At 41.9% G+C, this 14,199-nt stretch overlaps 1 protein-coding gene across 1 annotated transcript; it reads right to left on the bottom strand.

Moving 5' to 3' along the window:
• Positions 1-1,788: 1,788 nt before the first annotated feature.
• On the bottom strand, positions 1,789-12,324 carry LOC140915192 (protein NDNF). Its single transcript, XM_078853943.1, has 4 exons — positions 11,978-12,324; positions 9,518-9,710; positions 6,942-7,075; positions 1,789-5,093 (listed from the first exon to the last, which is right to left on the bottom strand). The coding sequence occupies exons 2-4, from the start codon at positions 9,700-9,702 to the stop codon at positions 3,742-3,744; spliced, it is 1,671 nt and encodes a 556-aa protein (XP_078710069.1). The 5' UTR covers positions 9,703-9,710; positions 11,978-12,324; the 3' UTR covers positions 1,789-3,741.
• Between the last annotated feature and the right edge of the window lie 1,875 nt (positions 12,325-14,199).

The raw sequence follows: 14,199 nt of genomic DNA, 5'->3' as shown, positions 1-14,199 counted from the left end.
ATAATTTGAGAGGACAAAATACACACAGGCCTGCATAGCTTCCTCAAGGCCACACAGGGCGAACTTGAAACCTTCATGCCTTGTTTCAGTACTTTCCCTACTTGGCACAGGTTAGTAGACTGTTGGGAGATGGAAAACGCTGACTGCAGCTTGAGGTGGGGTGGGCCAAAGTAGTTGAGCTTCTTTAGAAAGAGAGCAAGAGGAGATAGAGCCAAACGGGAGGGGGCATGAGGTCAAGGTTTTCAAAGTCTGCTACTTGCTGCGCTCCATAAAAGGGGAATAGCAGTGAAAAGAATGACCGCGAAGAATACTTGTGCCACATCTAATTTCTAGTCCGCTAATGGTTCTATATAGCATCAACAGTGAAATGGAAATTGAATGATTTTTAAGTGCACCTATTGTAAGAGGAGTTTTGTGACATTATTTATGAGCCTTATATTGCCATAGGTGCTGGAACTAGGGCTGGTGGGGGTGCGGCAGCACCCGCTGGTTTGAAATCGTTTCCATCCTATACAGAAGTTACAGTTTTGTTCCATGGCTTTTAGCACCCACCTCCCCTTGTAAAAATTGTTCCAGCACCTATGATACTGCCCTGGATCTAGCTTGCAAACACAGAGATCTCAATGGCAGTTTTGTTAGCGTGAGGTCTCCATATTAAGAGTGTGTTATAAACAACTGGATAGATCATCATATTCTCCTCTCCTTAGGTTATTATTGCAACCATTTTTAGGGCATCCATCTCCATAGCACCTTAGTGTACTTTACAGGCTTAACATAACCCAGATAAAATGAGCAGATAAATTACACACCATTGAGACTTTCAAGAGACAGAGAAAAACCTGGGGGGATTTCAAAGTGTACAGTTGGTGGACAAAAGGATGAGTCTTGCATCATGTTTTAAACATGGCCAGGTTTGGGTTCAGGCTATTTTTTGGCAGAAGCAAATTTTAGACATGAAGGCCTGCCAGAGAGAATGCTGAGCCTCTAGTTCCTTAGACAATTACCTGATGAGTTCTTGATGGGCACAGGTGGGGCTACAGGTCACCGAAGGAGAAGCCTTCCTAGGTATGTCTGCAGTTAAACACGGATGGCTGGCTCATGCCAGCTGACTCTGGTTGGCTGGTCATGGGCTGCAGGACTGCCAAATTGTGGTGTACATGTTCAGGCTGAGGCTGGAATCCAGGCACTGGGACCATTCCCACTTGCTGGGTCCCAGAGCTTGGGCTGCTGCCTGAGCCCGATTGTCTGCACCGCAGTCTTGCAGCCCCACAGCCCATGCTCTGTGAGGTCAAGTCAGCTGAGGCAGGTTAGCTATGGTGTTTAATTGCACTGTAGACTTACCCGTAGGTCTGTGGCCCCTAAAGTTCTGTGTTGCTCAGAATCCCTAGATGTTTCCCTGCACAGTGCTTTAGGAGTGTAGGGCCATGATTCTTCAGCTGATCCCATAGAGGTGCCAGGGACCCTACCCTTCTTGCAGCAGGCAGGGGGGCTGGTATTGGCATTCATATTCAGGAACCACGAGGAAGCTGTTGGGCAAGTGCCTCTTGCCTACTCTTGAGTCTTGTCTTAAACTACATTAATTCTTCAGAGCTGCGACTGTTTCATACTCTGGGCTGTAAGTCAACCTAAGTTATGCTACTTCAGTTATGTAAGTTATGTACCTGAAGTCTATGTAACACAGGTTGACTTACACTGGTGTCTACACCACGCTGTGTCGATGAGAGATGCTCTCCCACCAACTTCCATTTTGCTTTTCGGCGAACTGGAGTACAGAAGTTGATGGGAGAGCACACTGCCATCTATTTAGTGGGTCTTCGCCAGACCTGCTAAATAGACACCTCTGAACGGATCACAGCAGCACCGATTTAGCCTTAAGTATAGACATGCCCTATATGTTTTTACAGCACTTAGCACAGTGGGGACCCAGTGCTGACTGGCACCTCTGAGCACTGTTAAAATATTAATAATAATAATTAACAATAAGTTGAAACCTTGATGCTCCAAAAATGTAAAGGAGGTTCTAGCATGCACAATGTACAGTAAATACATGTGGAGTAGAATTACACACTTATACCTTGCTTTGTGTAATTTTGGAAAAAAACAAATAAAGCAGATCTGTTTTCTTCAGAAATATCTGGGTCTGTTAATGTTTCACATTACTTCATATATGAAATCCAGATCTGCCCAGAGTCTGTGTTCAAAAATCTCTTCTGCAGGTAGATGACACTGAGCATAATTACTTATGAAGATTTTTTTTCCTAGGGGGATTTTTTTGTTAAAAATATTCCTCATACTTTGCCTTTTCCAAAATTTAAAACAGAATCAGAGACAATAAAAACACCTGTGCTTGTCAGGCTTTACTACAGACATACTACTTCATGCTACTCAACAGGAAAATCTCATTTTAAAAAAAGCAACACATTCTTCGAAATTGGCCGTGCTGGGGCTGGACAGAAGGAAGGAAAGAATTAGCCTATCACATTGAGTTGCCTGCGTAGGATTGTGGGTGCGTGGGCACAGTGGTAAGGGCAATCAGAACATGAACTTGTGGGGAACTGATCTTCATGCAGTTCTGCACAGTGCTGGTGTTTGCCAGGGCCAGAAATTATGGAGTGGGGATTCATGTATCCCATTGTAAGAGTAAAATAGTACATGCAGTGAGATGTGTGGGTGTGGGGGGGTCAGCATGTGCAAATCTCTCTCTCTGGGGAGGAGGAAGGATGAGTGATAATGTTCTCAGCCCTCCCTGTCTTGCTGCAAGAAATATTTTATTTCTGAAGCTCCAAAGATGATGCACCCTTGTCTGTTCAGTGTATGTGTATGCATAGAATACATAAACCCAAACAGGAGTAGCAACGGACCTGAACTAGAACAGTTTGGATCAGAACTATCTTCCTTCTCCTTGAGCTTTCCTACTCAGGTCTTTTTCTATATGGGCAGAACCAGCAAACTGTAGTCAAACATCCTCAACTTTGGGGAAATTCAGGTGCAATTCCCGGTCCAAACGTTGTGAGTCAGGTCCATCTCTACACAAGAATAACTTCTCCACAGGAATGAATGCAAAGCAAATATGCCGGTAATTGTGACATGGTTGTTTGAGGAGCTGCTGTAGTTACAGTTGACCGGAATGTGAAGCAGCAGCTGGACACTCGATCCACCACTGTTCTCACTCTTGCCCCTTTGTGCGTGAGAGACACTTTGCAACAATACCCATTCATTGTCCATTTGCCTCCACAAGCAAACCTCTGAGCTGGCAGGGATAGGTCAATCTTCTCAGAGTAGTCATCCTGGTGGTATCGCTCAGTTCCTCATTGACAGTGACTGAGGTATGCAAAGTGAAAAAACAATGTTGGATTTTAAAGTAACAGTTCAATACTCCTTGAAAGGTATTTCACAATGTGAATTTGATTTCAGGTCCATTTTAGTTCATTCCACTCCAGACTGATTTCTTGCATGTCACAGGGTGAATCCATTGTTTCCAAGTTTCTCTATTTGTTTTAGTCTTGTTTTTGCTGTCAATGTGAGACAATTGAGAGAGAAGCTTATATTGGAAAAAAGATGCCAGAGTGAGCCTAATTTTCTAGACAGTGGAAAAGATTCTTTCCCCATAAATCTTGCAGCTTTAATAATTGTGTGTTATGCCCCAATACATTTTGAACTGCACAGAGCACTGGTGTTTATTGTGCATGTTTTTCATTTTTCTCCTTATTTATCTACCAGAAAACATTTATTGAAAAGCCCTCAACATTTTTTCCTGGTTTTCACAACTTTACTGTGATACCTGACTGGGATCCCAGAAGGTCCAGTTAGATAAACATCAAACAGGTAGGGAGTCCCTGCTTCCAATCCCTTGATGGTCTGTGTGGTGACTGCTCGTTGTAGATTTATATCATAGAAATATTTGCACAGCACTTTCTCAGACTTGTGTCTGGATTTGGGCCCTGAGCACCTGTCTGCACTCCTCAGCTCCATCCAAACTTGATCCTCTTTGATCCTTTTCTTGTACACACAGTACTTGCTCTGCTCTTGTGTTCCTAGCCAGGCAATGGTGACTGAATTGCAGGTCCTCAGTTTGCTGAAGGACTTGATTTTTAAGCTTTCTGGAAGAAGTGGGAAGAAAGGCTTATGAAAGTGAGAGGATACTTGAACTTTCACAGAAGAATTAATATGGTCCATGGACCTTAGCTGCACCAAATACGTGTCCAGCAGCTTTCCCTTCAGTGAGAAATGTCTGAAGCCTACAATGTTTTCTGAGGCCAGTACTTTACCATTCCTTGCTATCTGAACCCATACTTGGCCACTACAAGATTGAAATGTGAACTGGATCTTCTTCTGTTTAGCTTGATACTGCAAGCTGTAGAATTTCTGCTTTTTCCCATCCAGGATTAAATGAATTACCTTCCCATCCTTCAGCTCAATAACTTTAGGCTCAGGTTCCTCCAGAGTTCTTGCAAATGTTCCAGTGTAGGCAGCACTTGCATTAGTGAGGAGGTTGACTACAAAAACATCAAAATAATATTGAGTGCTGGGTCTAAGGTTGGGCACTGTATAAGTATTCTTAGTGCCCATGCATATCTGCCTCACTTCCCCATTACTAACCCTGTTGATGATACTTAATTCACTATTGGACAATATCATCACCTGTTGATGGTCTAGAAGATATGGAAAGAGAGAAAGAGCTAGCACTGGTGGCGATTTCATACCGGAAGATCTGATAGCTGTCTCAGCTGCACATAAACTCTTGTAGTTGTGTTTTTCATTGACTAGAAGACAATACTGGATGTTTTCTTTGTGCTGCCAGACTGATGGGCTGTGTTTCCAAGCTAGAGTCACAGTTGCATGGCCAATACCAATAACATCTATGCGTGGATCCATTGGGAGTTCTGGATACAGATGCCCAGATGTTGTGTCAGTTGTTAAGTATACAGTAAGGTGTGTGTCTCGTTCAGTTGATAGGAACTCCAGCATATAGAAAGCAGAATAGGAAGACATACCCATATAAGTCTCCACAGAATTTCCTTTATAGTTAAATATCATGGACACCAACTTCAGAATCTTCTGAGATTTTGTGGCTTCAAGAGTGTCATAATCACCTGCACATGAAAAGCAGACTCATCAAAAGCAGACCCAATTGTTTTTCTTTTCATATGCCACAACAATTCATCACTTAGCGTCTCAGTTTTATTATTCATATGCCAGAGAAATTCCTCTTGCTTCTAGCATTTTATGCTTTAGAGGCTATTCTTTTAATATTGCAAGAGAGAATTAATTTTTTCAAACAGACTATAATTAAACTCCCAATTGCAAATATTTTGACCTATGTAGTACCGGATGTCATTGTAATATTCCACTTTGTCAGTGTTTCTTCCTGTACTTTACTTTAGGACACGGACATTTTGTGCAGAACGAGTTTTCTTTAGTCTGATTGTGCCTTTCCCTGCCTTGTATGAACAAAAAAAGCCAGAGGCTTTGAAGGAATGCCCACTGAGCTAACTAGTCAAGTGCATCTCCTTGCTAATTAACATCTTATTTCTGGCAGCATCTAGCTTTTTTAATAATTAAAAAAATGTCATTTTTTTAAACCTATGAAATGATTCTGGAAATTATAAAAGATAATTAAGTTTTCTTTTAGCTTGAGGGAAACATCGCTCTAGATTATTCTATGCCTATTGCCCTTGTACATGATATTCCCAGGGAACTAGAATCTGACCCAGATTCTTCCGGGGTGAAAGTAAGTCTAGGGACTTACCGGTACGGGGCTGGGCTGGGGCCGGCTCTGGCCCCTGGAAGGGGTGGGGCCTTGGGCAGAAGGGGCGGGGCTGCGGGAGGTCAGAGGCAGCCCCGGCCCACCCTGTACCAGCAAGGGCCTCCTTCCCCTTCCCCGAGGTAACAGCGGCAGCCGGGGGCTCTGGCAGCACTTTAAAGAGCCCAGGGCGGTAGCAGAGGTTGGAGCCCTGGGCCCTTTAAATCGTCCCTGGAGCCTGCCGGAGCCCTGGGGAAGTAGTAGCGGGGCTCCGGGGATGATTTAAAGGGCCAAGGGCTCGGCCGCTGCTACTGCCCCGGGGCCTTTAAATCGCTGTCCCAGCCCTGCCGCCACTACCCCAGGGGTCCAGCAGTGGGGCTCTGGCATCAATTTAAAGGGCCGGGGGCTCCAGCTGCTGCTAGGAGCCCCAGACCCTTTAAATTGCGCCTGGGGAAGCCGATCCACCCTGGTACCAGCTTACTTTCACCTCTGGATTCTTCCCTCTGTTGCACATTGTCATGAAGAGCAGAAAAGAGGAAATACCAGCCCAAGAGGTCTGAGACACAAAGAAGAGTGTGATACAGCTCTGTCAAGTGCACTTCCCTCCCTCCCTAGTGATCTTATGGAATACTCTCCATATGAACATTGTGTAGTTAGGGTCCCTTGGGTTTTGGGGAGGGTTCTAGTTGTTAATAGTGGAAGTGGGGAGTAGCCACTCTATTTTCCATGCTCCCCTGGCAGCCTGACAGATATCCAGGTGAGATTCCAGGTTAACAAAGCTCATTGCACTGTTAACTCCTAACCTCAGCTGCTCTTACGCTTCCGAAAGAATACGAGCACATGGCTATGGTGGAGGGAACAAGGGCCAGCACCCTTGTCTCTGGCCATAAACTTGTCCTTGCATTACACTACCCTGAGAAGAGAATATGTCAGAAACTGAATTTTATCTTGCAGGACTCTATTGAAGTCAATGGCAAAAAAACATTTATTCCAATAGGGCCAGGATTTCACCCATGGATTTTTCCAAACCCACAGGTAAGTCCACAGGAAGGGAGATTTGGACCTATAACTTCAAGTTTGCCCAGGCCATTTTTGTTGGTGGTGAGATTTCCTAGGTTGCTGGCACTTCTTATGAATGGGCTACATTCTGTCCTGCACTGATCAGACAGATTTCAGATTTCTTCCATTTAGCTCTTACCACGTGCTGCTTTTCCAAGGAAATTTGTTGATGCCTTATGTACCAGTATACTCCATTCAATGGGAACATCACAAGGTATCACTGTTACTGTGAAAGGAGCAGGGGCTTTGTCTTCCTCCAGAATGAAACAGTACCTGAAAATGTGGATAAAAATGTACTGAAGGCATTAAGAAACGGTCATACTGCAGAATCCCAGCAGATAAAGTAATTAGTCATTCAGATTGAAGATCTAAAAACTACATTCCACTGTAGGTAATAACAATTCAACTATTAGGTACATTAAAGCAATAGCCTAGAGAGAGCTCTAAATTTTCTTATGTAAAAAGAATACATACTGTGTTTCTTTCTACTCCACATAGGTTTTCTTGAATATTGTCCATTTATTACTGGGTAGATGTATTCCACAATACTGACTTTTTAGACTCTATAGGACAAGTAAATACTATGGTATAATAGAATTAGGAAAGTGACTTCTATTAGAGCTCCCTTCCCAGGCTAACAATGGGGAAATAAGCATGTATTTTACCAAAATCTGATACCCAGGTTTCTTGCTTAGAGCAACCAACAATGGGTTCTGTAAGAATAATATAGTATGTGAGCACTCTGTCTTCCAAAGGTCTGAGATTAAGAGGATCCATTTCATACCTAGTCCTACTTGTTCTTGATTGGCGGTGTGAGGATGCTACTCCTCAACTCTCCATCCCATCACGCCACTAGTCTCTCTAGTTGCAATGAGTCTATTCTGCTCATGTGGAGGCTTATACACAGCTTGAAGACATCCATGAGAGCTACTCAATACAACATTTATATGGGCCATGAATGCCCCCCCCATGCATATGGAAAGTAGCTCCTACTCAATGCCGCAAAATTGATGATTATACAGAGATTCAATTTCTTAACTCTTCCCTTCTGCCTAATGAGTCTTTGCTTATTGGTGGAATTGCATTTGAGTAGCACCACAAATGTACTTGCCACTCTGCTAGCATACTGAATCCTCCCTGGAATTGTTAACCTAATCTAACAAGAGTTCAGTTTCACATATTTACTTTGAAAATTTGGCCCACTGTATCACTGGTACGAAGTGACATCGGTTCCTGACTGATTCCAGTAAAGCCTGATCTCCAGCTTTGCTACTTTGCTCTTTGGCTGCTCAGTCTCTCAGTGGACTAGGTATGGCCAAAAAGACAGATGTACTCTATTAGATTACAGTACAATAAAATATAAGTAATTCTAGTTTTGTACTCATTGGTGAGATGTTATGGACACATAAGGTCACCTCAGAGAGTTTTTACATGTTTTCGGGTTATTGCTACTGGGCCAGAATTAAAGTTGTTTGGGTGACCACTGAGTATTTCCATATTTTTCAAATGTTTTGGCTTCTTTTAATTTAAACCTGGGCTCTGAATTTTCTGGTTTTATGTTTGGTCTTTGGAAAACTATAAGGTTCTTGTGAGCCTTTCAGTGCTTATAATTAAGTGCGTACTTCAAGCCTTTATTCTAGATGAACCAAGTTTAAAAAAATTAATCTGGAAATTAATATGTTCCTGTTAAACTACATGCTATAAACCCCTCTTTCTCTTAGATTTCAATTTCTATGTCCCTTTAACAAGGAGAATTCTTCGGTTCATTCTTGTAGTCATCATTTCGTTATATAACCACATGTGCAATGTCCTGTTTTCTTCCTTCACAGTGCCCATCAGGACTGAGCCATCTGGCTCACCCTCTGCTCTTTAACTATTCTGCAGGAATATATATCAGATCTATTGACACTAATAATGTTGGTTAGTGTCCAAATTGTATTTTGGATTAATCTTGGTAAAGGGCATCTCTTTCCAGATATCTGAGGTAGGCGTAAGGTACCAGACACTTTAATACACACACATACAGATTTGACTACATGCAAAATTCACAGGCATTTTGGGAAGTCCAGGTTAACCTTCAATGGAATTTCCATATTAAAAATTCTTTGGATCTATGCAAGCTTTAGTACTGCTCACCAAATACACAACTAAGCATGCAGTATATCTGAAAGCTGATTTTCAGTTTTAAAGTATACCCTTATTGTAATGATTTGGGTCGTTAATTTATTGAGGAAAAATATTTGCAGTTGACTTTGGCCTGAGGCTTTGGTGCTCCTATGGTTTTGTTGGTCAACTGATTAAGATATCACCTGGATATTCAGCAATAGTTATTCACTTTTGGAGCCTAATGTAAACTCAGCAGTAATTGCATCAATTAAGAGGTCTGCCAGATAGCCAAATAGGGAAAAATCTTACAATGAATATACGTAGCCGAAATCTACCTTAAAAAAATCACTCCAGATTCTAGTTAAGTTTTTCAACTAAGAAGGCAAAAAAAGAAAGAGAAGGCTGGAGGGAGATATTGGAAGAGACTTTCAAGGGACAGCAATATTGCATTGTTTGGCTCAGGGTACTAAAGGCAGCACTGCCAGGGCATTGCAGGTAGGGAGTGTACAGCAATTATCTCCTTGATATTAGTAGTAGCAAGTCTGCATGTGCCAGAGGGCAGGAAATGAAAGAACATATGCGAATTTGTATTGAATGATTTGCTCCTACCTTTTAGGTATATCCTTCAACAGGTGGACTGTGGTTTCCTTACCATCTGCAAGAATCAGGGAATGATTACAGTTGAAGAGATCACTCTTGAAGCTGTGTTGGGAACTGGTGGGCACCTTTACAGAATGACACAAACACATGGCCACGAGAAGATGGAAAGGCAGGTAAATCCAGAATCTGAACATCTTCAGCACTACAAGATGGGGTAATAAAAGGTTAGAGGTTGTTACCATTGGGGAAAACAAAACAAAATCAAAACAAAACAAACGCCTCTCTTTTCGTGTACCTCTCGTTGTGCTTTGCCAATAATCATTATTGTCACAAATGGTAAAAAATCAGGGTACTGCAGAATGCTGCTAATCTGCACTTTGCTAACTCATTTATATTCACAGAAAAATGTTTCTGTCTCACCCCAGTTCTCAGCAAAGATTAAAAAGCAGAAGCTGTAGTAAGGTCTCATATTACCAAATATATGTACAATACAGTGTATATATTGCATGAGTGTAATATGAAGAAAGGAATTATCATCAAAAACAACTGACAAATGAATAGACAAAATACATTTGAAGACATCTTATCCTGGCTTATTTATTGCCTTAGTTCACTTGGTAATTTTACAGATCCAGTAACTTGCAAGGAGTCTCCCGGTCACAGATTATTGCTAATCTATTGTATTCCTAATGCTGCTGCCACCTGTGTTTTTTGTAATTCTATTTTTATTTCATACTGACTGTAAGTTCATCAGGATTTCAGGTGTGTGCACAGAAAACAAATAATATAAAAGGGAAAAGAGTATATGGAGAAGAAAGTGGTAGACCCCAGGTGAGAGACATTGTGTTGGGATTTAGTAGATTTTAAATTCTGTGTGTCTTTTATTTAGAGGAAGCCTGTACTCTAATGCAACGATTGGAGAAATAGTTCTGAAATTCCAGCACTTTATATCTTCTTCCTTCCAGCATTTCTCCTCAGCAGGTGTACTTGAGGATGTTTCCAGTCGATCTCTGCAGTCTCTCGGTTTAAAACTAATGCTAGTTTGCCCATATCCCTCTGATTCAGACTTTTTAAATGTCATATTTTCCCCTTTGCTGAGACACTTTATTATCTGCAGGGAATATGGACAAGGAGCGTCTGAGGCTTAGGCAGTTCCAGCAAGGGGTCTGTGAGAATGCAGATGCTGTTAAAAATGGGACACCACATCTGTGTTGTACAGAGTTACACAAATAAAAGGGCTAAGTAAGCACGGGAACTTTTTGCAGTGTATTATTGTATTAGATTGCTCATTATCCTCACAGTATTATTCCATCTGCCTCACATTAATCTAAGGAGAGAGAGCGAGAGAGAGAGAAGTGCTGGACCTGAGAGAAGGGAAGAAGGACAAATCACTTCAAAAATTGATGTGAAATGTAGGGCAGTGCTTTAGTAGGCAGGGGGTGCTCTGTGAGCAGTATCTCTTTTTGAAAAAAAGACAACCTCTTGAAACTTATAAGCACTAGGAAGGAGTAAAGACATCAGCAAATGTGATTGTCAGCCAGTAAAAGAGTGTATTAAAGAAAAATAATCCGTGACATGATGAATCCATGATTTATAATCTGTACAGTTTTTTGTGACTGGCATTTTCCTTTTGTAGCCTGTGTTAAGAAGAACTCAGAAAGTGAAAAAGTCTTCAGCTTAGCTGAGCTACTACTCATGAACAAACAATAATATTTATAAATGGAGCAGAGTTTTAATATTTCTTGGTCCTGTACATTTAAGTATAGTTCTGAATCTATTTGCAGATTATCATGTGGAAAACTTGTTTTCATTGGTGATTTCCAAAATAACTAGTATGACTAACAGGCTATGCTACAACAGAACATCCTATTTAACATCTTAATAGTGTTAAAAATTCCCCTTCCATTCCACTTTGAAAATGTGTTGGTAACATTTAAAACACCCGACGAATAAAATATAGAACTATGCTACTAGGTGTAGCAAGTGTTGAGAAGATTATTCTTCCTCTTGATTACTTGCGTAAATCCCTTTACAATAAAGCTTTTCCTCTGATGGTAATGTTTCTCTGTCACTTTTGCCATTCTTTTGTTCTAACTATAGCTTATTAGCTCTGGAATTAAACCCTGGAAATATTTTTCTTTACCTTTTAATAAGGCATCCAAACTGCCCAGCACTTCAGAGTTTTCACTCTTGCTGCTGTTTAAATGGCATTTTGCAAACATTCACAGAGTGTCTGCAGTTTGTTTTTTTGTCTAGGAAAGAAAAAACAAACAAGCAAACAAATAAACAAATACCATACATAATACAAATAATACCATACCATACAAATACATAATCAGCTTATCCTTAATAGAACATCATCCTAAAGGCTGACTTCTCTTGATTACACAGACAACATACTCTCAGATTCTTGGAGACACCTTTCACAAAAACAAACAAAACGAAAACTTAAAAAAAAACTGCTCTTACCTATTGTGTTTATAGACAGATGCTCCTCAGACCACTCTTATTTGCAAAGCAAAATAAAACAAAACATAGACTTTTCAGAGCTCTGTGGATAGATGAAAACCAAAACTGTGAAACCAGTTTAACAGGACAGAACTGATTTTTCCATATGGCTCCCACATAGACATTAACTAAAATGCCTGCAGTCTTTCAAAAAGGGAGGGTTTTTGTGTTTTTTGGTAACCTGTGTAATTTTGAAATCTTCAAAGTCTAAGTTGTTGTTTCATTTCTCAGATGTCTTCTGAGAAAGAAAGTGCATGCATGTATTCTCCCTCAGACAGTGAGACCTCATTCTTTGCACAAGGTGTCAGCCAGACTGTTAGAGCAGCCTAATCCTACCGGTGGCTGGCCAGAGATTGGGTCTTTGACAGAAATGCATGGAGAGGAGGAGGGGGTGAGACACACAGAGAAAGAGAGTGTGAACATTTAACTCCTTTTATTCCACAGTCTTAGCCAGCTATGGGGCACAGCTATCTCTGCATGAAACGTATAGTGTAGTATTAATGGCTCTGTGATTCTTCTAAACAGCCTCTTGAGTATTCCCATCAATTCATATTCATAATCTCATTCAAACTGAAGGCATCCCTTGAAATTGGAGGTGGAATGTGGAGTTTCTTAGACCTGCAATATCCCCAGCACTGGAGAAGTTCCATATTCTTTCAGATGTATTGAATTTCTTTATTTTTTTATGGCCCAAAGGATGCCTAGTCACACAGAAAAGGAAGTGAGAAAAGTTATAAGGAAGGGACTGCTCTGAAATTTTTAAAACCAGTCTGGAAAGAACAATTCTGGGCAGAGCTGTGCAGCTTTCTTGGATTCCTGAAACTGTGTGGGAAAGAAACTCTAGAAGTCTATGGGTTAACTGTGGCTGGGATGCCAGGGGAGAAAAGGTGCAGGGGAAAAAATTCATACAGGACACAAAAAAATTGCTTTTGCTGTTGGGACTAGATATCATGTGCAGTGATACTCTGTGGTCCCACCAGGCATGGTCCATTTGCACGAGGCCAGAGGCATGGCCAGGTCCCCTGCCTGCTTGTACTTGTTGGCATCTGTCAGCAGACATTGAGGGGAGTGCTCTCTTTTGTGAGGATATATGTACTTGTCACGGGGCGACAACTCACCGCTGCGGCACCTCCTGCTGGTTGTCCAGAGAATTAGCTCTTTTCAGCCAGGAGCGCCCTCTGCCAGTTGGTGTCTCACCTGCCGCTGGTCCTGTGCTCCTCCCGGAACCCGGTGCCCTTCTAAATCAGAGTTCTGCCCTGCAGTCTCTACCACTCATCATCAGCAAGGGGGGTTGGACCAGCTGCCTCTGTCTAGGTCTAGGCTGCTCCTCTGCAGCATTAGTATCCTTTCATGGGCCTTTACCTCGGCCTAGGGCTCTGCTAGGCTGGAGCTCCCCAGCCCTTGCCTTGCCTTGCCTTGCCTTGCCTTGCCTTGCCTTGCCTTGCCTTGCCTTGCCTTGCCCCATCCTCCTCTCCTCATGTAGCTAGAGAGAGTGCTTGTCTCAGCTCCTGGCTAACAGCCCTCTTATAGAGCCAGCTGTGGCCTGATTGGGGCGTGGCACCACCTGTGGCTACTTCCCCCAATCAGCCTAGCTTTGCTCTGGCTACAGCCCTCTCCTAGGGCTGTTTTAAGACCTTCGAGGCATGGTGGGGTGACCACCCCGCCACAGTACTGTTTCTTAAAATCAGTGAAGGAAGTCAGGCAGTAGGAAGCAGGATTAGGTTTTAGGATGGAGCTATTTAGTAAAGCAGAGGGAGAGAGAGAAGTTTTAGGGAGAATACGGTTTTCCTTATTCTAAAGCTAAAGCCCCTTTTCAATGTTTGTAGGAAGTGACTCTTACTGTTATTCTTTACCACTGTCACATGACATGGTGTCAGAAGCTGATTCATTTTGAGCCAACATAAATAAGAAGTCAAAAAAAGTCAACCCCCTGCAAGACTCTGAGATTGCTAAACCCATGGAGTGGCCCACGTGGAGAGAGCACTTTATTAGCTTCTGCATAACAAAGAAGCTTAACACAGAAGTTGGCAAAATACAAGTCAGCTCATTCATTTATGCAATAGGGAGCAAAGCCAAAAATACGTATAAATTGTTTGCCTTCATGGTGGAAGCCAATAAGCTATAACTTTGGTATTATTCTTAACATGTTTAATGAACATTTCTTTCCACAAAGAATCCATGAA

The sequence above is a fragment of the Lepidochelys kempii genome, chromosome 7 (assembly GCF_965140285.1).
Source record: "Lepidochelys kempii isolate rLepKem1 chromosome 7, rLepKem1.hap1, whole genome shotgun sequence".
Lineage (NCBI taxonomy): Eukaryota > Metazoa > Chordata > Testudines > Cheloniidae > Lepidochelys > Lepidochelys kempii.
This window is presented reverse-complemented; position numbering and strand designations above follow the sequence as displayed.